This window comes from Podarcis cretensis (assembly GCF_951804945.1).
Source record: "Podarcis cretensis genome assembly, chromosome: 2".
Taxonomy (NCBI): Eukaryota; Metazoa; Chordata; class Lepidosauria; order Squamata; family Lacertidae; genus Podarcis; species Podarcis cretensis.
This window is the reverse complement of record NC_137171.1, coordinates 21,490,873-21,518,063: the sequence shown is the minus strand read 5'-3', so window position 1 is coordinate 21,518,063 and position 27,191 is coordinate 21,490,873. Positions and strand designations below refer to the sequence as shown.

At 45.1% G+C, this 27,191-nt stretch overlaps 1 protein-coding gene across 1 annotated transcript in view; it reads right to left on the bottom strand.

Annotated features, from left to right (window-relative positions):
• LMBR1L (limb development membrane protein 1 like) overlaps positions 1–27,191 on the bottom strand; it is a 48,621-nt gene that overhangs the window by 20,118 nt on the left and 1,312 nt on the right. Inside the window, exons 2-3 of the mRNA XM_079965528.1 lie at positions 5,808–5,892; positions 1,660–1,690 (exon numbers count right to left, since the gene is read on the bottom strand). Of these exons, the coding sequence (XP_079821654.1) occupies positions 1,660–1,690; positions 5,808–5,892 (116 nt within the window). The remainder of the gene's footprint in view (positions 1–1,659; positions 1,691–5,807; positions 5,893–27,191) is intronic.

Below are 27,191 nucleotides of genomic sequence, written 5' to 3'. Positions count from 1 at the left end.
GTGTCTCACGATTGACAGCTTTCTACCCACCCACTGCCCCCTTTCAAGCTGATAACATTTCTTCCACACCAGGAATGAAGGTGAGCAGCAGAGAGGCCAAAGACAAGAGGCCGAAGATGCTCCACAGATAGAGAAGCCCCAATATAAAAAAAATACATACTGTGGAACAGCTATTGCAAAAGTGTCTATGTATGTATGCATGCATAAAATAAAATAAAATACAGCCCAAGGTGTCTAATGACCGCAAAATGGCTGCAGCTTTCCTTGAGTACTTTTGGGAGTCTGTTGATGACTGTAGATGAGTTTAAGGAGACATGTTAACTTAATTCAACAGTGTAAAGAAGTTTTGATGGATGTAATAATGGAATATCGAATGGTTTAGTTGATGTAAAACATGCAGGAATTTATGTTATGCAAAATGAACCATGGAAGGAGAAGAAGGGAAGTCATTGTTATTTTAAGGTTGTTTAAATGAGTATTCTAAATTGTTAAACAGAAAATTTAATAAAAATTAGAGAGAGAGAGGAGAGAGACATGTTAAGTGCCTTTTTACCCATATAGAAATGTATCTTGTGAATCATCTCCTTAAATGTAGGTGAGACATAGGGCAGAATCTAACTAACGCATTCTGTCAGCAAAAGAATTTCCACTTGTACAGTGAAGTTTCCCCCTTCCAACTCCCTGGACCCTCCCCAGATCTGATCTGGAGGATTGGGGAACCCCTAGTAGAGATTTAGTGGCTGTTTGGGAAGAGAAGTTCTGTTGTGCAAGCAGGAATCCTGGTGCTGACACAACACATCAATTGGATACTGCCCATCTCAGACATTAAAGATACACGTACAGATATGAGAGAACTAAAAAGAACCTGCATTTTAACAATGGTCACAGAAAATGTGTAGTTATCTGGCTGAGAACGCCTCCAGTACACCCTTTCTTAAAAGTATCCCCCCAAAATGCATGAAACTGAAGGATGCTGTTCCGTTTTTCAGCCAACAAATTCAAAAAGTAATGAGCAGTGCAGTCCTTTGCATGTTTTCTCCGAAGTAAACACAGCTGAATTCAACGGGACTTACTTCCAGACAAGTGTGGATGGCAGCCTTAATTGTCATTTATAGTCAGCTTCTTGTTCAGCTATTTACAGATTATACTTAAAACATTTTTTAAACATATGTACGGGGGGGGCGGGGGGGAGGTAAAGCAGGAGGATGGGAGAGAGGAAAGAACATGGGTGGCGCTGTGGGTTAAACCACAGAGCCTAAGACTTGCTGATCAGAAGGTCGGCGGTTCAAATCCCCGCGACGGGGTGAGCTCCCGTTGCTCGGTCCCTGCTCCTGCCAACCTAGCAGTTCGAAAGCACGTCAAAGTGCAAGGAGATAAATAGGTACCACTCCAGTGGGAAGGTAAACGGCGTTTCCTTGCGCTGCTCTGGTTCGCCAGAAGCGGCTTAGTCATGCTGCCCACATGACCCGGAAGCTGTAACGCCAGCTCCCTCGGCCAATAAAGCGAGATGAGCGCCGCAACCCCAGAGTCGGCCACAACTGGACCTAATGGTCAGAGGTCCCTTTACCACAGGGGGGAGGTAAAGCAGGAGGATGGAAGAGAGGAAAGAAAGGATGCCAGGAGTTTTAAGTACGAGGAACGATGAGGAAAGGAACTTACGCAATTCTGTTGACAGCAGCGTCTTCATCAACTAAGAAAGAAGGAACATCGTTACTTATTACATTCATGTCGAATTTTCCTCCTAAGGAGCTCAGGGCGGCAGACACCACTCTCTTCCCTGCCCCTTTGTATCCTGCAAAGTTGATCGTGCCCCAAAACGCTGACAGGCCCAGTTTGTTGCACAGCTGAGTGGGGATGTGAGCTCCAGCCCTGGTCTTATTAATCTTCCTGCTAGATCAGTTCTTCTATTTCAAAAACATCTTCAACCAGGCCTTTGACGGACTGACATCTAATGTACAGTCGTACCTCAGAAGTTGAACGCCTTGCAACTCGACTCAAATGTTTTGGCTCCCGAATGCCGCAAACCCAGAAGTGAGTTTGCAAACGTTGTTTGGAACCCGAACATCTAACACGGCTTCCGACTGCATGCAGGAAGCTCCTGAAGCCAATCGGAAGCCGCGCCTTGGTTGTTGAATGTTTTCAGAAGTCAAACAGACTTCCGGTACAGATTCCATTCGACAACCAAGGTAGGACTGTAGTACAGTGGTACCTCAGATTGGATACGCTTCAGGTTACAGACTCCACTAACCCAGAAATATTACCTCGGGTTAAGAACTTTTCTTCAGGATGAGAACAGACTAAAGTGGTGCTTCAGGTTAAGAACAGTTTCAGGTTAAGAACAGATCTCCAGAACAAATTAAGTACTTAACCCGAGGTAATATTTCTGGGTTAGTGGAGTCTGTAACTTGAAGCGTATGTAACCTGAAGCGTATCTAATCCGAGGTATGGCTAATTTATTTAGGAGACCACTGTAAGCAGATGGAAACATTAGCAGGATTTTAATCTCACTTGTAATGTAACAAATGCCACGGACAATATGGATAGATACAAAACATAGGCTACGAAACAAGATGCAGTTGGAAATGTTGACAACAGGACCCATGAAAGGTATGGGGGGCAGTCTCAAGATTCAATCTCACTTTGTAACTGGTATTGTAATTAATTTATATTTGTAAAATCAAATAAAAATGATTTCAAAAAGAAGATGAATATTTGCACTGCTTGCTTGGCAGGAATGAATTACCATTAATAATGCAGCTTTTAAAAAACCAAAAACAAAACCCTACATAGATGCCCCAAACATTCTAGCTGCTTTAATGGAACGGCAACCCCCTTCTCTCTCCATTCTGCAGCCATGTTAAGCCCTTCGGAGTGCAGCTGGTCTCCTTGGTATCCGGAATACAAGGCACACATTGTCTGAAAATACTTAGTTCCCTATAGAGAAACGGAACTAATCCATTCTTTCCTGGGTCCGGCAGCCTGTAACCCAGATGCATTGTGATAAAGTTTTGCTTAATTGCCATTTTGGGACTGGCAAAACGCCCGGCAAGTAGCAGACTATATTCTGTGGGAACTTTTTTTTGGGGGGGGGGGTAAAGGGGGTGGGGAGTTAAGGGAAGGGGGAGAGGGGGCAGGCAATTCTGAAGGCAGGACTTATCTCCATCCTCTGCCAAGCTATTTCTCTCCCCTCCTCAGGCACTGTAACACCCATTACTGTTTTATTTTAGCACTTCTAGATCATGCTCTGGCCCCCAAAGATGTTTTACAGTAACAAAAAACTGTAAATTTTAATTTAATTTAATTTAATTTATTTAAATAATTTTTATTAACCGACCAATCAAATCAAATCAAATCAAATCACATCACATCACATAAATTCTGAATTACAAAGCCGAATTTTAAATTTTTGTTGGGGGTACTCATATTTGAAGTTCCGAAGGGGATTCCAATCATCTTCTTGCTGCTGCATTAATGTCCACAAATCTGTTCAAATAATGTTCACAATTCTATCCAGTCCTATCTTGCTGTTCCCACATCTCATCTTGTTATTTTCATATATTTTCCTTTTTTCTTTGTGATCTCTTCTGATAATCTCCTTAAGCAGGTAAACACGGAAACCCAAGCGCAAAACCTCCGCAACCTGGAGCTGCGCATGGCTTCTTTCTGGTCTCATAATGGACCCTGTGCCTAGCAAGTCATCTCCAGCATCAGATTGCATAAGTTCAGTTCCAGTGCTCATTTGAAGCGATGGAAAAAGGTTCTCAAAGAACCCTACTCCCCATGTTCCCATGTTGCCTAGGCTAACCACTCCCGGGACAACTAGGCTAACCACAGTGTAAACAAACCGAAGCATGAAGGAAAAGGCCTTTTCCACAGGGTTTAGCTCCATATATATATATATATATATATATATATATATATATATATATATATATGAAAGCTGTTGCAAAGATGTCAGGCATGGGGGAATAGCCCCTCCCTAGAGAGACCTAGCTGGAGAAGAAGGGGCACGATGTCTTCCATAGTTTCACATAGGGTGGATTTGATTTAAATCAAATTAATAATAATAATAATAATAATAATAATAATAATAATAATAATAAAATAAAATAAAATAAAATAAATTATTTTATTTATTTCCCGCCCTCCCCAGCCGAAGCCGGGCTCAGGGCGGCTAACAACATTAAAACAGTGCAACAGTACAACAACACAACACGCTAAAATCATTCATTATAAAATTAATTCAATCATGATTTAAATCAGTAGTCAGTAAGACTTGATTTAAATCTCTCTCTGTTTATAGAAAGACTCATTCTTGCTGGTATAAACTTAACATTTACAACCAGATGAAGGTTGGAATAATAAATTTTCAGAGTAGTTTTTACAGTTACGTCAAAAATTACTGATTTGGTTACACTATTAGAAATACAGAGACTGATAATTATTAAATTATGGTGAGATTTAGTAAGTTAACTTGTTTATATTTGGACAACTTTAAAACTGGTGATATAGCACAATGCTGAAAACCAGATATCCCTGAATATACATTGGGAAATGTTTATTATGTATTTTGCAAAAGTATTGTAAGCAGGTTAATACATTGGCAGGGTTTTTAAGATCACTTGTAATTGTAGAGATAGTGTAGGAAAATTTGAAGGAAAAGAGGCTTGGAGCAATAATGATATGCAGCTGAAAAAGAAAATCTAAGAGAGTAGAAGGAAGTCAAAGGATTCAGAGAATCCTATTTCATGGATTTGATACTGCTTTTGTATACCGTATTTTTCGCTCTATAGGACGCACTTTTCCCCCTCCAAAAATGAAGGGGAAATGTGTGTGCGTCCTATGGAGCGAATGCAGGCTTTCGCTGAAGCCTGGAGAGCGAGCACTGACCCCTCTCGCTCTCCAGGCTTCAGGAAGCTATCCGCAAGCCTTCGGAGCCCAGCAGGAACTCCCGCCAGGCTCCCAAGGCTTGCGGATAGCAGCCTGCAGCCCGAAGCCCGGGGAGCGCTGCGCTGCGCACCCCGGGCTTCAGGCAGAGCTCTGGCTTCCCCCAGCCCCAGCCCGGCAAGCTCCGGGAGCGAAGGCGAGATTCCGCGCAACCTCGCCTTCGCTCCCAGACCCATTCTGGTGGCTGGGGTTGGGGAAAGCTTGGGCTTCCCCCGCCCTCAGCCCGGCAAGCTCCGGGAGCGAAAGCGAGGTTGCGTCCATCCCGCTAGCTGTCTTGGCTTCCTCTTTAGCCACGCGCAGCCTCTCCCAGCTGGAGAGGTTGTGCGTGGCTAAAGAGGAAGCCAAGACAGCCAGCGGGATCCATCCCGCTGGCTGTCTTGGCTTCTTTGTTTTTGGGGCCGCGGGGGGGGGGGGAATAATTCCCCCCCCTTTATTTCCCCTCCAAAAAAACGAGGTGTGCCCTATGGTCCGGTGCGCCCTATAGAGTGAAAAATACGGTATGTTGTTGTTGTTTATTTTTATTCTTTGTTGTTTGTAGGAAATCTAATAAAAAATATTTTTTAAAAAAAATAAATAAAACCAGATATCACCAGGCCCTATCAAGCATAAAAACCCTAGACACACAAAAGCTTAGAGCACTGCTGTAGCAGAGATGTCCTCCCAAACATGTGCAAAGATTGGGTGCACGTAGGACCACAGTCACACTTAGCTGGGCTGGCATCTCCTGGCAGAGAACAAACGTTGCTTCCCATGCCTCCCTAAGGAATCCAAGCCACCCTTTATTAAAAAGCTAAACTTTGAGCAAGACATGAACACAGGGGGTTAGATCCTGTTCACCCAAGTTCCTGCCCCCACCTTACCTGTTGTGAAGTCTGTGTGCCTTTTGAAGCGAGTTAGGATGAAGTAGCACAGGATATAGAGGCTGGCAAAGAGAAGGGCACAGATCTGCAGGAGGACAAGGAAACACTGGTGAGATGCTAGTTAGAAGGCAGTGCCTCTCCACCACCCGAAAACACCTTCCTCCACTGTCATTGAAAGACGCACAGCCCATCTCCCCCAAAGCAACAGCATCACATGAATGGATTTCAAGGGACTGGTGGATTTCTGCGATAGGATACCTGCAACCCATCTAAACCAGTGGTTTTCAAGCTTTTTTCTCCAAATACAGGGCCATTGAGGGCTATTGGCAATGCAAGAGAACAGTCCTTCGCCCTTGTCACACACCCCGAGGTGTGAACAGAGACTGGGGGTTTGGAAGGTTGCCAGGGTAACTGGGTGTGAGGCAAAGGGGAAAAGAGTCTTGAGAGCAAGGATTTGTTATAAGAATTTTGAGGTCTCAAATATAGAATAGGTAACGGGACCCCTGACCATTAGGTCCAGTTGTGGCCGACTCTGGGGTTGTGGCGCTCATCTCACTTTACTGGCCGAGGGAGCCGGCGTACAGCTTCCGGGTCATGTGGGCAGCATGACTAAGCCAGTTCTGGCGAACCAGAGCAGCGCACAGAAACGCCGTTTATCCTCCCGCCGGAATGGTACCTATTTATCTACTTGCACTTTGACGTGCTTTCAAACTGCTAGGCTGGCAGGAACAGTGACTGAGCAACGGGAGCTCACCCCATCACAGGGATTCAAACCGCCGACCTTCTGATCGGCAAGTCCTAGGCTCTGTGGTTTAACCATAGTGCCACCCGCGTCCCTCAAATATAGAACAAATATTCATAAATGCACACATATCTAAATATATGAACCGTGTGTCTGAAATAATACGGGAGAGCCATTTTGACTCTTCCAATGACCTCAAATGTTCCTCTGCAGTAAGGGAGGCAAATGGGGAAAGCCTTCCCATTGCCCTTTTGCTTGCAAATCCTATCTTAAGGGTGTATTCGTGTATGAATAGGGTGAGCCTGTGACCTGGACTCAGGAACTAAAGTATTAACCATCACAAAAGAATGGCCAGGCTGCCCAGGTAAAGCAATCAGTGACCATTATCAGGTATCCTAGCAGGCAGGATTTCTGCTGTGGACCGCCTCCTTCTGTGATGTATGTATGATGTTTCACGGGGATGGTCTTGGGCTACCCGGTGGGCAATTTCAAAAGTCTATCTAGGGGTTTGCGCACCATTGTTCAGGGTTCTCCTCCCTCCTGTGTGTGGTGAGTTGGGACCCTGTTGCAGCAGTTCCTTTAATAAAGATCAGGCTTACTAGCCGCTTTGCTTCTCAATATACTCTGGTTGGCCTGTTATTTTTCTCCTACCAATAGGGAACCCACTTAAGGACTCTATACGGGCTCCGGAATACCCCATAAGGGAAAGGGAGCTGTAGGGTACAGGCCAGATGTCAAAGCATCTTTCCCCAACCTGGTGCCCTCCAGATGTTTTGGACAACCATTCCTATCATGCCCGACTATAAACCACACTGGCTAAGCTCCATCACCAGCCCTCACAACTGCAGAGATGCAATATATATATATATATATATATATATATATATATATATTAATTGGCAGAATTGCAAAGATGCAAAGGGAGGGAGAGAAAGATCCCTTTTTTAATGCATGATCGAAAGAGAGATTTAGGGAAAGGGATTAGCAGCTGTTGGTTTAACCCTATCAGAACATTCTTTTCGATTTAGGTCACAGTTGCTGTTTCTAGAGGAGCTAAGCTCTTGTTAACAGCTATTTTTATCTATTTTAGAAAACATATATAGCCTGCTGTGTGAATTCAGCCACCCTTGGTTCATAACCAGCTCCTTTTATTTGGTCTGCAGACCATAAAGATCAAATACTTTGCAGGGCTTTTAAATCCTTCTTTAGAATATTTTATTGGTTTTATAGCAAGATGGCATTGATCGGCTTCCAGAAAACCTGCAGTACTACTTGCCTACAGCAGTCACATACTAGAAATTTGAGCAGGGACACACTGTCTAATAAATGACTCACTGAATGTCTCACCAAGCTTCTCCATAAGTTAACTGTGAGTGGCTGGAGGTCCGACACTGACATCACTTCTATTTGCACAGCTGTGAAGGGTTATCGAGACAACCACAGCAAAAAGGCAAAGATCAAGGCATGCACAAAAATAGCACCTTTCAAAATGAGTGCACAAGAAAATACACAAGCAATCGGAAATGGTGAAAGAGAAAATTCTGAAGGTTCATAACCAATGCTTCATGCACTATTAAACACCATCAGGACTGGTCCAAGGCATTTTGACACCTGAGGCGAACAGCATTCGAAATTCACCAGGCGTTTGCACCTAGCTATCGGACACTTCCGACCAAGTGAATATGCCCGTGTGTCAGGTTGGTGCCTGATGTCTCCACCACCGGGAGGGTCATGCCTCGGGATCCTTGGATCTCGCCCGCTTTCACAAACTAGCAACATGTCCTTCAGAATTCTATCTGCGATATTTCATCTGTACAATCAGAACCAATTTCAGGAACCAAGGGGTGGTATTGGAAAAAAAGACTTTCAAGCTGTCTGGCTCCAAAATGTCAACTGTAATCTTGGTTGAAGGAGGCATTTGGTGCCTAGCTAATACAGTATACAGAGGTATTTTGGTTCTCAAACGCCAAAAACACGGAAGTGTGTTCTGGTTTTTGAACATTTTTCGGAAGCCGAATGTCCGATGCAACTGTCGGCTATTGTTTCTGGGGCACCTGCACAAAACAGAAGCTGTTCCTTGGTTTTCGAACATTCAAACGGACTTCCGGAACAGATTAAGTGCGCCGCTTTAGTTTTTGCTATTTATTTTGCGTTTTTGTTTTTGAGGCTTTTTCAGTTCATTTGCTTTTGTGACTGTGGGGAACCCAGTTCAGCTACTGACCGATTGATTCTATGGCTGCGGAAATGGATGGAAGCCCCCCATCCAAACAATGACTATCAACAGTGCAGGTAAGAAAAAATAGCAATTTTCATTTTTATCATCTACAATACTGTCCTATTTATTTATTTTATTATTGTTTTCATTTTATGGAACAATGGTCTCGTTAGATAGTAAAATTTGTGTTAAATTGCTGTTTTAGAGGTTGTTTTTAAAAGTCTGGAACGGATTAATCCATTTTGCATTACTTTCTATGGGAAAGCGTGCCTTGGTTTTGGAACGTTTTGGTTTTGGAACAGACTTCTGGAACGGATTAAGTTTGAGAACCAAGGTACCACTGTATCTGAGTTTCTATCACTGAACCTTGGGAAGAGTCCACATTCCATGCACTAATGTGGCTATGTAAACAAGCTAGGGCTGGCTCTGAAGAGATTAGTTCTTTAAGTTCCACAAACCCTAGAAAACACCCCACATTAACCTCTTCCTGCCAGGTTTGGGAATGAGCAATAAATCACTAATACAGAGCTGTGCTCTCACAAGTCTAACACATAGAGGTCACATGCAAAGGAAACATTCATGTTTCATCTGGCACATGATGAAGGGCCGGAAGAGGACATTCCGGCTGTGCTGTTCAAATGCATGCCGGGTGTGTTTCAAGTGTCATTTTCTCTGAGGCATACATCTCAAAATCCCATTTCTATAAACACTAAACACTCCATGATGTGGCAACCAAGAGCTACAGGTTCCCAATCCATGAGGAGGGGGCAAGCTGAAGTAGCAACAGGACATTGCACTGCAATGTGATGGATGGTGCATGCACGCACACTAGGAAACAGTGCGCATTAAGAGTGCAGACCATGATCCAAAGAAGCACATGTGTGCACGCAAATAATTAATAATAATAATAATAATAATAGTTTTCTTATTTACACCCCGCCCATCTGGCTGGGTTTCCCCAGCCACTCTGGGCAGCTCCCAACAGAATATTAAAAACACGATAAAACATCAAACTTTAAAAACTATCCTAAACAGAGCTGCGTTCAGACCTCTTTTAAAAGTCAGATAGTTGTTTATTTCCTTGACATCTGCTGGGGGGGGGGCGGGCGTTCGACAGGGCGGGTGCCACTACCGAGAAGGCTCTCTGCCTGGTTCCCTGCAACCTCACTCCTCGCAGGGAGGGAACCGCCAGGAGGCGGTAGAATGAAGGGGGTGGAGACGCTCCTTCAAGTATACTGGACCAAGGCCATTAGGGCTTTAAAGGTCAGCACCAACACTTTGAATTGTGCTCAAACATACTGGGAGTGTTACTGTTCTTGTACTAGCATGGCGGCAGCTAGTTTTTCCTTATGGGGGGCAGTCCTTCGGGTGCTACACCAGAATGTCCCTCCTGACGTTTAGGAGAAACTTTTGAGGAGGAGTGGAGGGTGTCGAAGAAAGATGAGGAACCCCTGTTCACACATGGGACTGTGCCCATGACTCTTCAGCTTCATCCCACTTTGGCCTGTATCAGTTCACCAAAGCCCAGAGCAGGGCTGTTTTAAGGCCGATAGAGATCCCTAGTCCTGGACCATTTGGTCATGTAATGTATGTTACCAGAACAAAGACAGGATGTCCTCATTTCCTGGAAAAGGGAGCATTCCTTTCTCTTTATTCCAAAGAGGAAGGGGGGAGCGGCAGAGAAAAGCAGGAAGCAAAATCACTGGGACGAAATGCTAAGCAAACCTTCTTATGTGGTACTTCTCTCAACGAGCAAAAGTCAAGGATGTTTTCCTCAATGTTCAAAGAGGGCGTACAACACCACTCAAACAAGGCCCTTGAGTAGAAGTAGCCAAACTGCAGGTGATATTGGACTACAACTCCCATCACCCCCAACCCTTGACCATGCCGGTTGATGGGAGTTGTAGTACAAAACAACTGGAAAGGCGAGCAACGTATTGGTTACTTCTGCCCCAGAGAAAGACACGGTTTTCTGAGAATGAGGTTTGCAGTTCCACATTTTAGATTCTGCTTTGGGGCTTTGGTCAGGAAGAACCATTTCAACCCAAGGCTGATAGTTCCAGAACCTTACCCCAATAAGAGAGCTTGAGCTGCAAAAGAGTGCATGTTCACACCCTGCTTTTTAATCCCAAATTGGCTCCCCAAATTATGACCCACGAAAATACACAATACTGAATTTGCGTCACTCTTCACAGCAGCGAGAAATTTCAAGGGCAGGGCTGGGTTTGGCCTCTTCTGGAGGGAAGATTACTAGAAACAGATCCATAAAAACATTGCAAAATGCCATAGGAGGTCACTGCCACTTCCCTCCACCTAATAATAATAATAATTTTATTATTTATACCCCGCCCATCTGGCTGGCAATAAACCCACTACCTCAAACCAGGTTCCCAGACAGAGCCCCTTGTACCCCTACCAATTGTGGAGCAACATATATACTAAAACAGAAACAATTCTTTGAGTGCCACTTCTTATGTAGCCAAAATGCGGGGGAGGGGGGCACTTCAAGGTTTACAGAAGTACAGTGGTACCTTGGTTCTCAAACAACATGGTTCCCAAACACCAAAAACCTGGAAGTGTTCCAGTTTTCAAACGTTTTTTGGAAGCTGAACATCCGATGCGGCTGTCGGCTATTGTTTCCAGGGCATCTGCACCAATCAGAAGCTGTGCCTTGGTTTTCGAACATTTCGGAAGTCAAACAGACATCCAGAATGGATTAAGTTTGCCTCTTTTGTTTTTGCTATTTATTTTGCGGTTGGGTTTTTTTGAAGCTTTTTCGGTTAATTTGTTTTTGTGACTGTGGGGAACCCAGTTCAGCTACTGATTGATTGATTGTGTGACTGCGGAAATAGATAAAAGCTCCCTCATCCAAACAACGGCTATCATCAGTGCAGGTAAGAAAAAATAATAATTTTAATTTTCATCATCTACAATACTGTATAGTACAGTACATTGATTATTGTTTTCATTTTATGGCTCAATGGTCTTGTTAGATAGTAAAATTCATGTTAAATTGCTGTTTAAGGTAAGTCTGGAACAGATTAATCCGTTTTGCATTACTTTCTATGGGAAAGCGCGCCTTGGTTTGGAACGCTTTGGTTTTGGAAGGGACTTCTGGAACAGATTAAGTTTGAGAACCAAGGTTCCACTGTATTAAAAAGTCTTGGGAAAAAGCTGGCAGGGGTGTGCGACAGAAAACATCCCACTGTGTGTGCTGAATAGACATGGGATACTAATTGTTGTTGGGGTGGGAGTAGGAAAATGGAACGGCATGGCTGGAAACCTGAACAGGAGCAATTCCACACTGCAACTTTTTGTTGCAGACCCCACTCACCAACACACACACACACACACACACACACACACACAGAGCACCTCTCCAAATGCCCTTGGGAAACCCAACATCCCATGCCAATAAGCCTGTCAACTAAATGCTGTAACCCTCGCAGCAAAACAAAACAAAATAAATTCTCTAGACTTGCATCAGACCCCCGGAGGACCAAAATAATAAAGCACAGAGGGAGCAGCTTCAAAGAACTCAAGTGTGGCAGCTCAGCTTGCTTTGTAGGGTTATAAAAAAGAAAACATAAAAGCCATGTTTCTAGCCCTCAGTGTTTCAGGAGCTTGGAAACATTTGGACAATGAAAGCTTGGGTGGGGTGGTGTTTGCAGAGTCCAGAATGTTGTGTTTAAGAGTTTGGTCTCTCCCGGGGCTTATGCTTTTAAAAGGAAGTGCCAAACAGTCAACTCACACCAAAAGGGCATCCTTGAGCTTTGATAATTATTATTATATTATAAGGGTAGACTGTCCTGCCTGGGAAGTGGCACACCTGAGAGCTATGCAGCAGGACAGGTTGGAGTGGTTTTGTTTAGAATCTTCTAAAAGATGCCCTGAAGTTAACGTTTCCGAATGCAATAATAATTTATTATTTGTACCCCGTCCATCTGGCTGGGTTTCCCCAGCCACTCTGGGGGGTTTCCAACAAAGATTAAAAATACATTAAAATGTCACACATTAAAAACTTCCCTAAACAGGGCTGCCTGCAGATACCTTCTAAATGTCAGGTAGTTTATCTCTTTGATATCGGATGGGAGGGCGTTCCACAGGGCGGGTGCCATTACCTAGAAGGCCCTCTGCCTGGTTCCCTGTAGCTTTGCTTCTTGCAGTGAGGGAACCACCAGAAGGCCCTCGGCGCTGGACCTCAGCGTCCGGGCAGAACGATGGGGGTGGAGACGCTCCTTCAGGTATACTGGGCTTTAAATGTCGGCACCAACACTTTGAATTGTGCTCAGAAACGTACTGACTTCTACTGGGAACGCATAAGGAAAACATTGTACGGCCTACCCCACAGCCCTACCCCAACTGAAGCCAAGATGAAGCTGTGATAAAACGTTCACCTCTACAAAATTTCACTCCTACGGAAAAAAATTGTTGCAAAAACTTTCTGAGACGCACAGTTTCTAATGTTTTAATGCAACACTACCCTCCTTTTAAAAATAATGTATGCAAGGTGCTAGCCAATAACTATCGGAAGACTGCTGAAGAGCCTGCCTCCAGGGGTAGGAAAACTTTGTGGCTCCCCAAAGCTTCTCAGACTCCAATTCCCATCAGCTCCAGTTGTCACGGCCAACGGTAAAGGATGATGGGAACTGTAGTTGAGAAAAAGAAACATCTGGAGAGCCCCAGATTTCTACTCCTGTATTTGAGGGAGAGGTTAGGAACAAGACACAGACCAGTGTCTAGATAATAAGAGGATCTCTACATTATTAGGGTTGCCATATTTCAAAAAATGGAAATCCGGATACAGTTGTTGAACTGTTTTTGAGCTATTTTTAAGGAAATTTGCCAAGAAAACTACACGGGTTGCCATACACCTGGGTTTTCCCAGGCATTTTTTCTGATTTTTTGGAAATTTCACTTAGATGCTGTTTCCGAAGGATGAATCCCAGGTGCATCCAGAAAATTCTGGACGTAGGGCAGTCCTAGTTACATTAACCTATTAGAGGGTTGATTTCCCCACTGAATTGCTGAGGTGGAGCTGACTCAGAAGGAAGACAAAGAAGCACAGAAGACCTGGAAAACTTGATTTGGTAGGGCAACAAAAGGTCAGTTGGCCAGCCAGCATTGCTTACACACATACACACAGACAAGAGTCCAAGCCAGCCAGGAACCACCTATGACCTGAACACTAAACCTTCCAATAAACATGCCTATCAGCATTGACTTCTGGCATGAGATTTCTGAACTTCTTCCAGAACCACTGGAGATTATCTTGGCATGCAAATTTTTTTTTATTGCTCTGCATATTTGTATGCAGTAAGATGTTCGCTGACGCAAGAACACGCAAGTAATCAGAAGCTGAAAGTTCAGGTTTGGAGTTCCACGCTGTCTCTGCTGAAGCAAGGAGTTTGGGCTCAGGAGATATGGCCTGTTGATGTGGATAGGTGGAGGGAGCAGTGAAGATTAAAAAAAAAAAAAACCAGGACAACTGTTCAGAATTTGAGTGTGGGAGGGAAAAACAGGTCTTAGCAACCAACTGCCTCTCCCGGTTTCTCAGGTGATACCCAAATACCTGTGCTCTCCCTCAAATGGAGACTATTGCTTCAGATGGTATTTGCACAAAACTAAATGCAGAATTGAGACGCGGGTGGCGCTGTGGTCTAAACCACTGAGCCTAGGGCTTGCCGATTGGAAAGTCGGCTGTTCGAATCCCCGCGATGGGGTGAGCGCCCGTTGCTCGGTCCCAGCTCCTGCCAACCTAGCAGTTCGAAAGCACATCAAAGTGCAAGTAGATTAATATGTACTGCTCTGGCAGGAAGGTAAATGGCATTTCCATGCACTGCTCTGGTTTCACCAGAAGCAGCTTAGTCATGGTGGCCACATGACCCAGAAAAACTGTCTGCGGTCAAACGTCAGCTCCCTTGGCCTGTAAAGCGAGATGAGTGCTGCAACCCCAGAGTCATTTGCGACTGGACTTAACTGTCAGGGGTCCTTTACCTTTACCTTTTTAAAATACAGAATTAATCTTTCAGATGCCTGAAAGCTGGAAGGGGGAAATGTGAACGCATTATAATCGGAGATATTTGGGAAGACCATGCTGGTCTCAATAGTTCTTTTGTCTCTGCAAAATGCACCTTGATCATCAGGAAAAAGGTTTATTGTCTTCACAGAAGCACTAAAAAGCAAAATGCACGTGCATGACTCCAGCTCAGCACCCCACTTGCGTTCCAAGACTATCAGGCATTTTCTAAACCAGCTTGTACAGGAATAGAGGCTAGGTAGAAGCTTGCTTTTAACAAGAGAGAGAGATTAAAATTAAGAGCAGAGATGGTTTAAGATGCCGATCTCTGCAACCCAGAAAACAAATTGTCACGATTAACAAACTTGGTGCCATTGTGGAACTGTAGATTGTACACAGCCCTGTTTGAGACTGAGGCACCCAATGACATTATATTTCAAACCAAGAAAGCAGCAGGTTACCGGCTTCTCTCAATAAGTAGAGCAGACTCAAGCAAGGTGCTGTGAGGGTAGAGAATATGAGTGCAAAGAGGCATCGTGAAGAATTCGACACTAGGAAGAAAAGCTATCAAGGCTGTCCTTGATAGGAATAACAAAGGAATAACACGTTGGCTTTTGAAGTTCTGGATGAATATGGTATTTAACAGGAAGTGAGTTTTCCTCTTATCAGTTCCATTCCCCCACAAAGACTGCCAAGTTAGGGGATAAAGTGCATAGCCTGCCCATTTGCCCATCCTTTAAGCTGGCTGCCACATCCAACTATTCCGGCAGAAGGACTCCATGTGCAGCATTTATTTGGGAGTGGCGGCGGCAGCCACAGCATCTACCAAGTCAGCTTTTCTGCGAGCCACAAACTGCTTGTACTCTCAAAAGGCCTTTTCCAAAGTGCAAAACCAACTATGCTGGGAATCTCAACACAGGCTATGCCTATCACACAGATCTCACCACAGACCATTTTCATAATATCAATGAGCCCAGGTGCCTGGCATTGATGACTGCAAATGCTGATCTATTTTGTCTGGGGGAGAAATGTGCTATGCAGCAGCAAGCCCACAAAGGTTTACCTCAGAGTGCAGCAAGGCCTGGAGTTCAGTTCCAGATGGCAAAAAGAATAACACAATTCTTTGTTTCAGGGACCAATGCTGTGTGAGCGTCTGGAGGATGGGTAGGCAAACTAAGGCCCAGGGGCCGGATCCGGCCTAATCGCCTTCTCAATCTGGCCCACAGACAGTCCAGGAATCAGCGTGTTTTTACATGAGTAGAATGTGTGCTTTTATTTAAAATGCATCTCTGGTTTATTTGTGGGGCTTGCTTGGTGTGTTTACATGAGTAGAATGTGTGCTTTTATTTAAAATGCATCTCTGGGTTTTTTGTGGGGCATAGGAATTCGTTCTTCTTTTTTTTTTCCTTTCAAAATATAGTCCAGCCCCCCACAAGGTCTGAGGGACAGCGGACCGGCCCCCTGCTGAAAAAGTTTGCTGACCCCCTGGGTCTGGAGGCAGTGTTAGAAACTGGGATAGAAAAGCTAGGAGCCAAGTGGCTTCTGGGACTTGGGTTATGGGCACCAAAACAGAATGTCTAGTTGCCACGGTGGCGGGTCAGCAACACTTTTTATTATTTTGAACTAATACGCAATTCATATAAATGACACGTTGTTAATACCACAGGTTTAGCAGAAAATGTTAATACATGTTTAATTTGGTGTTTACAATAAAAATATTGGTACAGTGGTACCTCGGGTTAATTACCTAATTCGTTCCAAAGGTCCGTTCTTAACCTGAAACTGTTCTTAACCTGAAGCACCACTTTAGCTAATGGGGCCTCCCGCTGCCGCCGCCGCACGATTTCTGTTCTCATCCTGAAGCAAAGTTCTTAACCCAAGGTAATATTTCTGGGTTAGCGGAGTATGAAACCTGAAGCGTATGTAACCTGAAGTGTATGTAACCTGAGGTACCACTGTATCTACTTCAGTTTTCAAAACACTCTACACTTTATTGTTAAACTCCTAGATGTATTGTCTATCCTCAACATATACTTTTGAGGCTTCAAAGCAAATACATTTCAGTAATCTATGAGTGTCAGCCAGGTGCAAAAAAATGGCATTTGAGGTGCTCGCAAATGGAGAATTTTCAGGTGCCTGGCGCCCTGCTAATTTCGAACCCTGTCTGGAGGCAGTTGGAGGATGGGTGGCAGCTAATGGATTGAGATTTGAGTTCTAACAAGGTAGAAGTATTGTTTCTGGGAGACAGAGGGTGGGCAGGTGTGGGGGACTCCCTGGTCCTCAATGGAGTAACTGCGCCCCATTGTTCCACCCTGTGGAAGGCCCTCCCATCAGATGTCAAGGAGATGAGTATATAACCTTTAGAAGACATCTGAAGGCAGCCGGTGGGGGGAAGATTTTTAATGTGTAATGTTTTATCATGTTTTTATATATGTTGGAAGCTGTCCAGAGTGGCTGGGGCAACCCAGTCAGATGGGTGGGGTATAAATAGTAAAATTATCATTATGGAATGGGGTGTCCCTATTTTCACCAGAGAAATGTTGGAGGGTATGTGAATGGCATAAATGGGCATGGCTTTGGTATACAGTAACTACTGAAAGACACCCCAGGGGTACATTAGCTTGAGCCCTCTAGAGAATTTTTTAGGGCTCTGCTGGGTGAGCAATAGATTGACAATTGGAAGAATGGAGACCTATGAAACAGGATTATATCAGCTATAAAATGCTTGGGACACCCTTGAACTGACTGTCCTAAGGCAGAGGTTTCTGGTTTTTGCTTGTTAAAAGGCTTACTGGAATCTGCTGTCAAAATCCATCATTTAAAATCAATGTTGGAGGCTGCCTTGCACAAACACCAAATTCCACGGTCCATTAAAAAAATTACTCTTTGCTGTTCTTACAAAAGGTTCCATCTGCTGCTGAATCTGGAAGCTGCTGTTGAAAGGATTAATCAGGGCTGTAGGAGAAAAGGCACACAATTCTTGCTCATCAAAAGGCTGGAGGGAAGGTTTCACAGTGTTATGTCTCCCTTTTTTTTTTTTTTTTTGTTAACCCAGGGGGAGCGGAGCAGAGAAAAGATAGCATTCAACTAACTTTTACTTAGAGTAGACCCATGACAATTAATGTGCCTAACATCGTGATATACATCAATTTAAATGGGTCTACTCTATGAGTAGAACTTAGAGGAAATTCCCACCAATAGTACATAAAGTATTATTTCGGCAGTACAGTCGTACCTTGGAAGTCAAACAGAATCCACTGGGGAAGTCTGTTTGACTTCCGAAATGTTCGGCTTCCAAAGCACGGCTTCTGATTGGCTGCAGGAAGCTTCTGCAGCCAATAGGAAGCCACGGAAGCCCGGTCGGACGTTCGGCTTCCAAAAGAACATTTGAAAACCACAACACTCACTTCCGGTTTTCGATCACCAAAATGATTGAGTCCCAAGGTGTTTGGGAGCCAAGGTACGACTATACTTTTATGAACTGACTTTACATTTTACATCATCTGGAGCCTGCAACTCCATCTATATATCATGACCAGTCACCATTAACTAATCTCTGGACGGACAACCCTCAGGAAATTGTGCACATGTATTCTTGCTTAGGGGGACGCGGGTGGTGCTGTGGGTTAAACCACAGAGCCTAGGACTTGCCGATCAGAAGGTCGGTGGTTCGAATCCCCATGACGGAGTGAGCTCCCGTTGCTCGGTCCCTGCTCCTGCCAACCTAGCAGTTCGAAAGCACTTCAAAGTGCAAGTACATAAATAGGTACCGCTCTGGCGGGAAGGGAAACGGCATTTCCATGCGCTGCTCTGGTTCGCCAGAAGCGGCTTATTCATGCTGGCCACATGACCCGGAAGCTGTACGCCGGCTCCCTTGGCCAATAAAGCGAGATGAGCGCCGCAACCCCAGAGTCAGCCACGACTGGACCTAATGGTCAGGGGTCCCTTTACCTTTTTATTCTTGCTTAACAACCGCTATAAAACTAAAGGTGCTTTTATTCCTGGGAACCATTTCCAGAGCGGGCAACTGCATTGGTCATTTTAGCTGCAACACAGACCACCAAGAGCCTTGCTTGCACTTATTACGCATCAGTTTTCACAGACTTGAGTCCATGGTACCAGTGTAGGCTTTGGGCGACACAGAGAAAGGGGAGAAAAAGTTGTCTTCGCTTTCAGATAGCAGACAGCAGGATAGTGTCCTTGAAGCAGGGGCAGCCAACCTGGGAGATTCTAGATCAGGCACAGGCAAACTCTGGCCCTCCAGATGTTTGGGACCACAATTCCCATCATCCCTAGCTAATGGGACCAATGGTCAGGGATGATGGGAAATGTAGTCCCAAACATCTGGAGGGCCGGAGTTTGCCTATGCCTGCTCTAGATCCTGTTGGACTACAACTCCCATCATCCCTGGCTGTAGGAACATGCTAGGATGGAACGGATAGGAACTGAAATCCAAAACATCTAGAGAGCACCAGGTTGGCTTCCCCACTGTTGAGACTATAGGCTGGCTCATTGATGTATATGAGAATGGAGGAGCGATGTTGCACGGCAAATTTCTTTCATTGTATACAGTGGTACCCTTCAGGTTACATACGCTTCAGGTTACAGACTCCGCTAACCCAGAAATGTTACCTCAGGTTAAGAACTTTGCTTCAGGATGAGAACAGAAATCGTGCTCCGGTGGCACAGCGGCAGCAGGAGGCCCCATTAGCTAAAGTGGTGCTTCAGATTAAGAATGGACCTCCAGAACGACTTAAGTTCTTAACCCGAGGTACCACTGTATAAGCTAGGCGCCAAATGGCCCTTGAAACAAGGTTGCAGTTGCCAAAATGGACTGTCTAGTTGCCATTTGGGGGCAAGACGCCCCTAAAGACTTATTTTTCAAATGATGGTCTGACTGTGATCAATTCTCAGTTAAACATCTGGCTAGTTCAGATGACAACCTTGAGCTAGGTTAAGAGCTTCGATCCCACCACCCTTCTGAGTAATACCCCTCCCCACCTTCTCACTATATAGAAGGGTCTGGTGACTTCTGTTTCAGTGTATCTGAAGAAGTGTGCATGCACACGAAAGTTCATACCAAGAACTAACTAGTTGGTCTTTAAGGTGCTACTGGAAGGAATTTTTTTATTTTCTAAAGAAGAAAAGTCACTTGATCCAGGGACAGTCCACATATATATTGGCCTATTCCAACCTCTTTTTCTTAATGGGGACTTCTCCTGCTCTGGCTGTACACAAACAGAGCAATTTGGTTCCAGAAATTCATTCCAGTTGTGCAGATAACATGTAACTGACAGAATTCTACAGGATGGGGTATTAGCGTGTGAAAACCAATAATCCCCACCTCCAAATGGCAGAGACATCAAATGCCATCTTGGTGCCCAGGCATCTTCACTTGGTCACAAGTGGTCAAAAGCCAGGTGCAAAATGTGCCTGGCTAATTTCGAACACTGCTGAGAACATGAGACGGCAGCAATGCAGGAGTAAATCCTTACGACAAAGACACATCGTATAACGTTTTCAGGTAAACAGTTCTACCTGGAAATAAATTCTGAAAGCATGCCTGCGGCAGCCGGTGAAACACAACCACTAAACCTAAGCTGGCTTAAAGATTACTACAGTATCTGGATGGTTCAAGGGGATGAATTATGCATGCCTCTCGTGTTTGAATGTTTGCTGGATTTTTTAGAAGTGCAAAGAGTAGCATTATGGCACACCAGCAAACATGGGGATGCAACCAACCTACAGTTCAACACACACCCCATATCTGATCTCCTGTCGAAGGCTATTCTTACTCCCCAGTTTAAAAAATGACATAAATTAATGGGAGATAGGTCTATCGCCTCCAATTAGACAGGAATGGCTAGCTGGCTAGAAGCTCCGGGTTCAGAATAAATAGGACACTGAACGCCAGTTACCTTAAACCACCAGTGAGCTACAGCCCTGATGCCCGGCTTTTGAGCTTCTCAGATGCATGTGGATGGTCACTTCTTTAAACAGACTATACAGTGGTACCTCGGGTTACAGATGCTTTGGGTTACAGACTCCATAACCTCAGAAATCATACCTCGGGTTAAGACCTTTGCTGCAGGACGAGAACAGAAATCGTGCGGCGGCAGCAGGAGGCCCCATTAGCTAAAGTGGTACCTCAGGTTAAGAACAGTTTCAGGTTAAGAACAGACCTCCAGAACGAATTAAGTGGTACCCGAGGTACCACTGTAGAGATGCAGGACAATGTGTTTGGCCTGATTCAGGAGAACTCTTCTTATGTTTTCAACATGGTGCCCTTCATATGCTCAGTGCTAAAATCTCATTACAGTAGTACCTCAGGTTACATACGCTTCAGGTTACATACGCTTCGGGTTACATACGCTTCAGGTTTCATACTCCACTAACCCAGAAATAGTACCTCGGGTTAAGAACTTTGCTTCAGGATGAGAACAGAAATCGCGTGGCAGCGGCACGGCAGCAGCAGGAGGCCCCATTAGCTAAAGTGGTGCTTCAGGTTAAGAACAGTTTCAGGTTGAGAACAGACCTCCGGAACGAATTAAGTACATAACCAGAGGTACCACTGTATGTGGTAAGCACCAAATGGCTCCTTAAACCAGGGTTGCACTCCACAAATCAGAATGCCTAGTTGCCATTTTGGAGCCAGGTGACTCAAAAGTCCTTTTCCCCACAATACGACTGTTTGGTTCCTGAAATTCATTCTGATTGTGCAGATGTAATATAACAGGTAGAGTTCTGCAGGATATGTTGCTAGTGTGTGAAAACAGTTCGGATCCAATGATTCCCAGGCCTGCAGCTCCAGCTGGTGGAAAAGTCAGGAGCTATCCTGGCCCCTGGGCATCTTCACTTGGTCGCACGCGGCCAATAGCCAGATACAAAATCTGCCTGTCGCCTGGCAAATTTAAAAGCACTGATGTTGCTCAACTACAATTCCCATCAGATCCAGCTGACATAAGTCAGTGGTCAGGAATTATGGGAGTTGTAGTCCAGCAAGAAAGGAAAGGGAATTATGTTGCCTAACCCTGGACTAAATTCCTTGGGCATGCTTGTCAACACATCCCAGTGGCTCAACACCGGCTCCTCCCAAGTGAAAACACACACGTTTAAAGGTCGCCTCTTCTGCCAACACGGCCCTCTAGAGCAGGGGTCAGCAAACCTTTTCAGCAGGGGGCCGGTCCACCGTCCCTCAGACCTTGTGGGGGGGGGGGCTGGACTATATTTTGGGGAAAAATGAAAATGAACAAATTCCTATGCCCCACAAATAACCCAGAGATGCATTTTAAATAAAAGCACACGTTCTACTCATGTCAAAACACCAGGCAGGCCCCACAAATAACCCAGAGATGCATTTTAAATAAAAGGACACATTCTACTCATGTCAAAACATGCTGATTCCTGGACCGTCTATGGGCTGGATTGAGAAGGCGATTGGGCCGGATCTGGCCCCCAGGCCTTAGTTTGCCTACCCATTCTCTAGAGCTATACACTCGTATTACGCAACTCCCCAGTATTATCCCGGCTAAGCAGATTACTGAAGCTGTTACAGAACTCCAAATCCCTGCTAACACTCCAGAGTCCGCAGATGGGAGTTCGGACTAACCTTTAGCACACAAAGCCACGTTGGGAAGCTGAACTTGCTGCACCAGAGAGGGAGGGATGCCAGGAATCTCTCGGCTTGCCAGCCTCCTCATATCATGTATAAGCTGCATGCGGAGCTGTCTCTGGGCAGAGACAGGGCCACAAATAGAGATGCAACGCTTGCAAATGCTGCCGTCCAGAAAAAACAACAACATCCCACCCAGCACTCGGAAACGGAGCTGCTTGTGCACCAAGTGCCAAAATGGAACTCTGAGCAAGCATTCCAGAAGCTTCACCTCAGAGGTCCCTGTGTGACACAGCAGAGTCTTGACTTAAATCTGGGGAAGGGCGGGGGACAAAGAGAGAGAAAGGCCATTACCTTAAAAAAACATTGTAAACAGTGAAAATCGTCAGTAGGATTTGAATAACACTTGCAGTTTAACGATGAATTTTGGATATAATGGAGATGTACAGTGGTGCCTCGCAAGACAAAAATAATTCGTTCCGCGAGTCCCTTCGTCTTGCGGTTTTTTCGTCTTGCGAAGCACCCCTATTAGCGGCGTAGCGGATTAGCACTATTAGCAGCTTAGAAAAAGGGGGGAAAGCGAAAAAACTCGCAAGACTCGCAAGACGTTTTCGTCTTGCGAAGCAAGCCCATAGGGAAATTCGTCTTGCGAAGCGCCTCGAAAAACGGAAAACCCTTTCGTCTAGCGTGTTTTTCGTCTTGCGAGGCATTCGTCTTGCGGGGCACCACTGTATACGATTTGGATTATAGTGGAACCTCGGTCCTCAAACCAAATCCGTTCTGTAAGCCTGTTTGGCTTCTGAAACATTCAGAAACTGAGGCGCGGCTTCCCGTTGGCTGCAAGAGCTTCTTGCACTCAGCAGAAGCCACGTCGCACATTCGGGTTCGAAAAAACGTTTGAAACAGGAAGGATTCACTTCCAGGTTTTCGGCGTTCTGGAACCAAGGTTCCACTGTATTATAAAAGATGCAAGAGGAAACGATTACCGTATTTTTCGCCCTATAGGGCGCACCAGCCCAAAGGGCACACCTAGGTTTTTTTTGGAGAGGGGAATAAAGAAAAAAAAATATCCCCCCCCCCCACAGCCACGGGGCTGGGGCGGGGGAAGCCCGAGCTTCCCCTGACCCCAGCCCCCAGAACAGGCTGCTGTCCGCAAGCCTTGGGAGCCCAGCAGGAAATCCCGCCGGGCTCCCAAGGCTTGAGGATAGCTTCCTGAAGCCTGGAGAGCGAGAGGGGTCGGTGCACACCAATGCCTCTCGCTCTCCAGGCTTCAGCGAAAGCCTGCATTCGCCCCATAGGATGCACATACATTTCCCCTTCATTTTTGGAGGGGAAAAAGTGCATCCTATAGGGCGAAAAATGCGGTAATAATAGGACCCAAAAGGGGAGAAGGGAAGTCCGGGAGATTCTTTGGAATCTTGTCTTTATGCTGTATGTTTGTGATTGTAAAAATTTTAATTTGAAAACCAAATAAATAATTGAGAGAGAGAGAGACAGAGAGAGAGAAAGTCCAGGAGAGTTTCTAATGGAGGTCTAGCACAGGCTACTCCCCCATGGTGAAAGCAGCATAGCTTTAGGGAAAGTTCTGCTCATTATAGAGCTAGAAAAGATTCAGGAAAGGGGAATCCACAAGTTGAAGGGGTTGGTGCAAGTCTCCCATGAGGAAGGCTTGCAAGACTGGCAGCTTCCAAGTAAAGCGGGAAAGGCATGAGAAGAGGTGTGTTTCATGACTCTGGAGGGAAGACATCAAGTTTGCTACAATTTAAAAGAGAATTGCATTAAAATGCTTTACAGGTGGCATTTGACACCGGTTAAGTTAGCTAAAATATTTAGATCCAGGACAAGCGTATGTTAGAAATGCAGGGAGGCTGAAGGCACATGGATTCACATGTGGTGGAACTGTAAAAAGATTAGACAGTTTGGGCAAATGATTTACAACGAGCTTAAGAAAAATTTTACATGCTCTTTCCCGAAAAATCCCTGAAGCCTTCCTGCTAGGAATTATGGGTCATGAAATTCCAAAAAAGTTCAGGAGAATCTTTAAGTAAGCCACTGTAGCAGCCAGAATTTTAATTGCAAAAGACGGGGAAGGATAGGATATACCATCTAAACTAGATTGGCAAAACCAATTAAGGGAATACGCTGAACTGGTGAGACTATCAGGTTAAGAGACGCTGCAGATGAAAAATTTATCAGAGAATGGGACATATACAGAGTTTATGTAAAAGAACACTGTCAAATTACTAATCCATTGGCAGATTTTTTACAGCTGTATCTTGCCCTTCTTTCTGGACACTGAGAGTAGTGTGCATGGCGTTCCCAAATGGTCTTTCATTCAGATCCTGATCTTCTGAACTTCAGAAATACACCAAGACAACAAACGCTCATTCGAATGTACAGCTCACAGAAAAGAGAAAGCTCCTGAAAGCAAGTGTCATGGCTGAGAACAGTTCTGAACACCTTTGAGGCTTGTTTGGCTAAGTGACCTTTGCCTCCCAAACATACAACTTAACAGCAAAACAGGGATACGTATGCCAGTCCTTCACAGACACAGATAGCCATCTGCATGCATTTCTTAGAGGTTGGCATCCTGGCCAGGTCACACCCTAGAGTTTCTCCCACACACCTTTAAAATGGCATCTGAATTGGGACATTATGTTAAGAACAGTTTCTCCTCTCTCTTCCTCCTTCCTCCCCTGTTAGGAAACACTCTAAGGAGGTCACACAGTATGTGGAAGAAGAAGACAGGCATCAGGAGGGGAAGCAAGGAGACACAAAAACTCCCAATTCTGTTTTTAAAAGGTACAGTGAGAAGTACTCAGCCTGCGATCTGGAAATGCCAACTTTATCTGCACAAAGGCCAAGCCACCAGTTCACCAAAGGACAACACAGGCAAGATGTTTGCTGTCGCATACAGTGGTGCCTCGCATGACGAAAAGAATCCATTCCGCGATTCTCTTCGTCTAGCGGTTTTTTCGTCTTGCGAAGCAAGCCCATTGACGGCTTAGCGGATTAGCGCTATTAGCGGCTTATCGGATCAGCTGATAAGTGGCTTAGCGGCTTAGAAAAAAGGGGGGGGGAACCCTGCAGGAACTCGCAAGACATTTTCGTCTTGCGAAGCAAGCCCATAGGGAAATTCGTTTTGTGAAGCGCCTCCAAAACAGAAAACCCTTTCGTCTAGCGGGTTTTCCGTCTTGCGAGGCGTTCGTCTTGTGGGGCACCACTGTACTCTATTGTGAAGCAAGCCACATTTATTCTAATTTCCAGAAAAGCTTGACGGTGGGACTAAGATGCCTCAAGGTTACCCAGTCAGAGAAGATGCTGTTTGAACATGGAGGCACAAGCAGTTAATATAATTTTGAAGCCTCAAGCCCAGAGATGGGGAAACAGCAGCCTTTCATCTTATGGAACTACAGCGCCCATCATCGCTGGCTAGGGCTGATTGGAATGGGAACAGTTTCCTTATTCCTGCACTAGATCACCTGCTGTATCATCAAGGGCAAATCAAATGCGCACACACATTAATCCTCCAGAAATGAACACAAACATGCAACCTTCTGCTTTCAGCTTGGAATAAGTATTTGAACATTACAGATGGTCTGGCCTGCCCAGCCCTGACTCAGCCAGCCCATGACACCAGACTTCTCTTGCTCAGGAAAACCCACAGCCATGAATGCTTCTTATTTCAGCTATCTAGGCACACACATACACCCCACAACTCACACGTGCCAAACATGCTGTTGGAGAATGCAAAACAAAAGCAGTCAGCAGCTTAGACCAGGGGTCAGCAAACGTTTACAGCAGGGGGCCGGTCCACTGTCCCTCAGACCTTGTGGGGGGCCGGACTATATTTTGAAAAAAATAATGAACTAATTCCTATGCCCCACAAATAACCCAGAGACGCATTTTAAATAAAAGCACACATTCTACTCATTTAAAAACACGCTGATTCCTGGACTGTCTGTGGGCAGGATTTAGAAGGTGATTGGGCCGGATTCAGCCCCTGGGCCGTAGTTTGCCTACCCATGAGCTAGACTCTAGGTTTCTCAAAGCAGAGTCCAGCCTGCTTTTGCTCACCAGAAAAGCACAGTGTACAGCAATGGTTCTAGAGGAATACTATATGGGACCTGGGCAAGAAGACTAGGGCTCCAATATCCACTGGGTTGTGAAGCTCGCTGGGTTGCTGTGGTCAGGTCAGGTCAGTATTTAATGATTAGCCATTGTTATATTTATATCCCATCTTTCCTCCGAGCAGCAAAAGGTGGTATACAACGCATCTCCCCCTCTCCTTTTTATCCTCACAACAACCCTGTGAGGTAGGTTAGGCTGAGAGAAAGTGACTGGGCCAAGGTCACTCAGTGGGCTTCAGCAGACTCAATCAGTAGAGCATGGGCAAAATATTTTTGCATTGCTGGGGGATGACCCAGATCACCTTTGTGGTCCCTTTCAACTCCACAATTCTGTTATTCTATATACAGCAGTTGTCCCAAGAACTCCTGTTATGAGGGCAGCTCTATAAATGGGTCCATATAGTTAAAGCTATGGTTTACCCAGTAGTGATGTATGGAAGTGAGAGCTGGACCATAAAGAAGGCTGATCGCCGAAGAATTGATGCTTTTGAATTATGGTGCTGGAGGAGACTCTTGAGAGTCTCATGGACTGCAAGAAGATCAAACGTATCCATTCTTAAGGAAATCAGCCCTGAGTGCTCACTGGAAGGACAGATCCTGAAGCTGAGGCTCCAATACTTTGGCCACCTCATGAGAAGAGAAGACTCCCTGGAAAAGACCCTGATG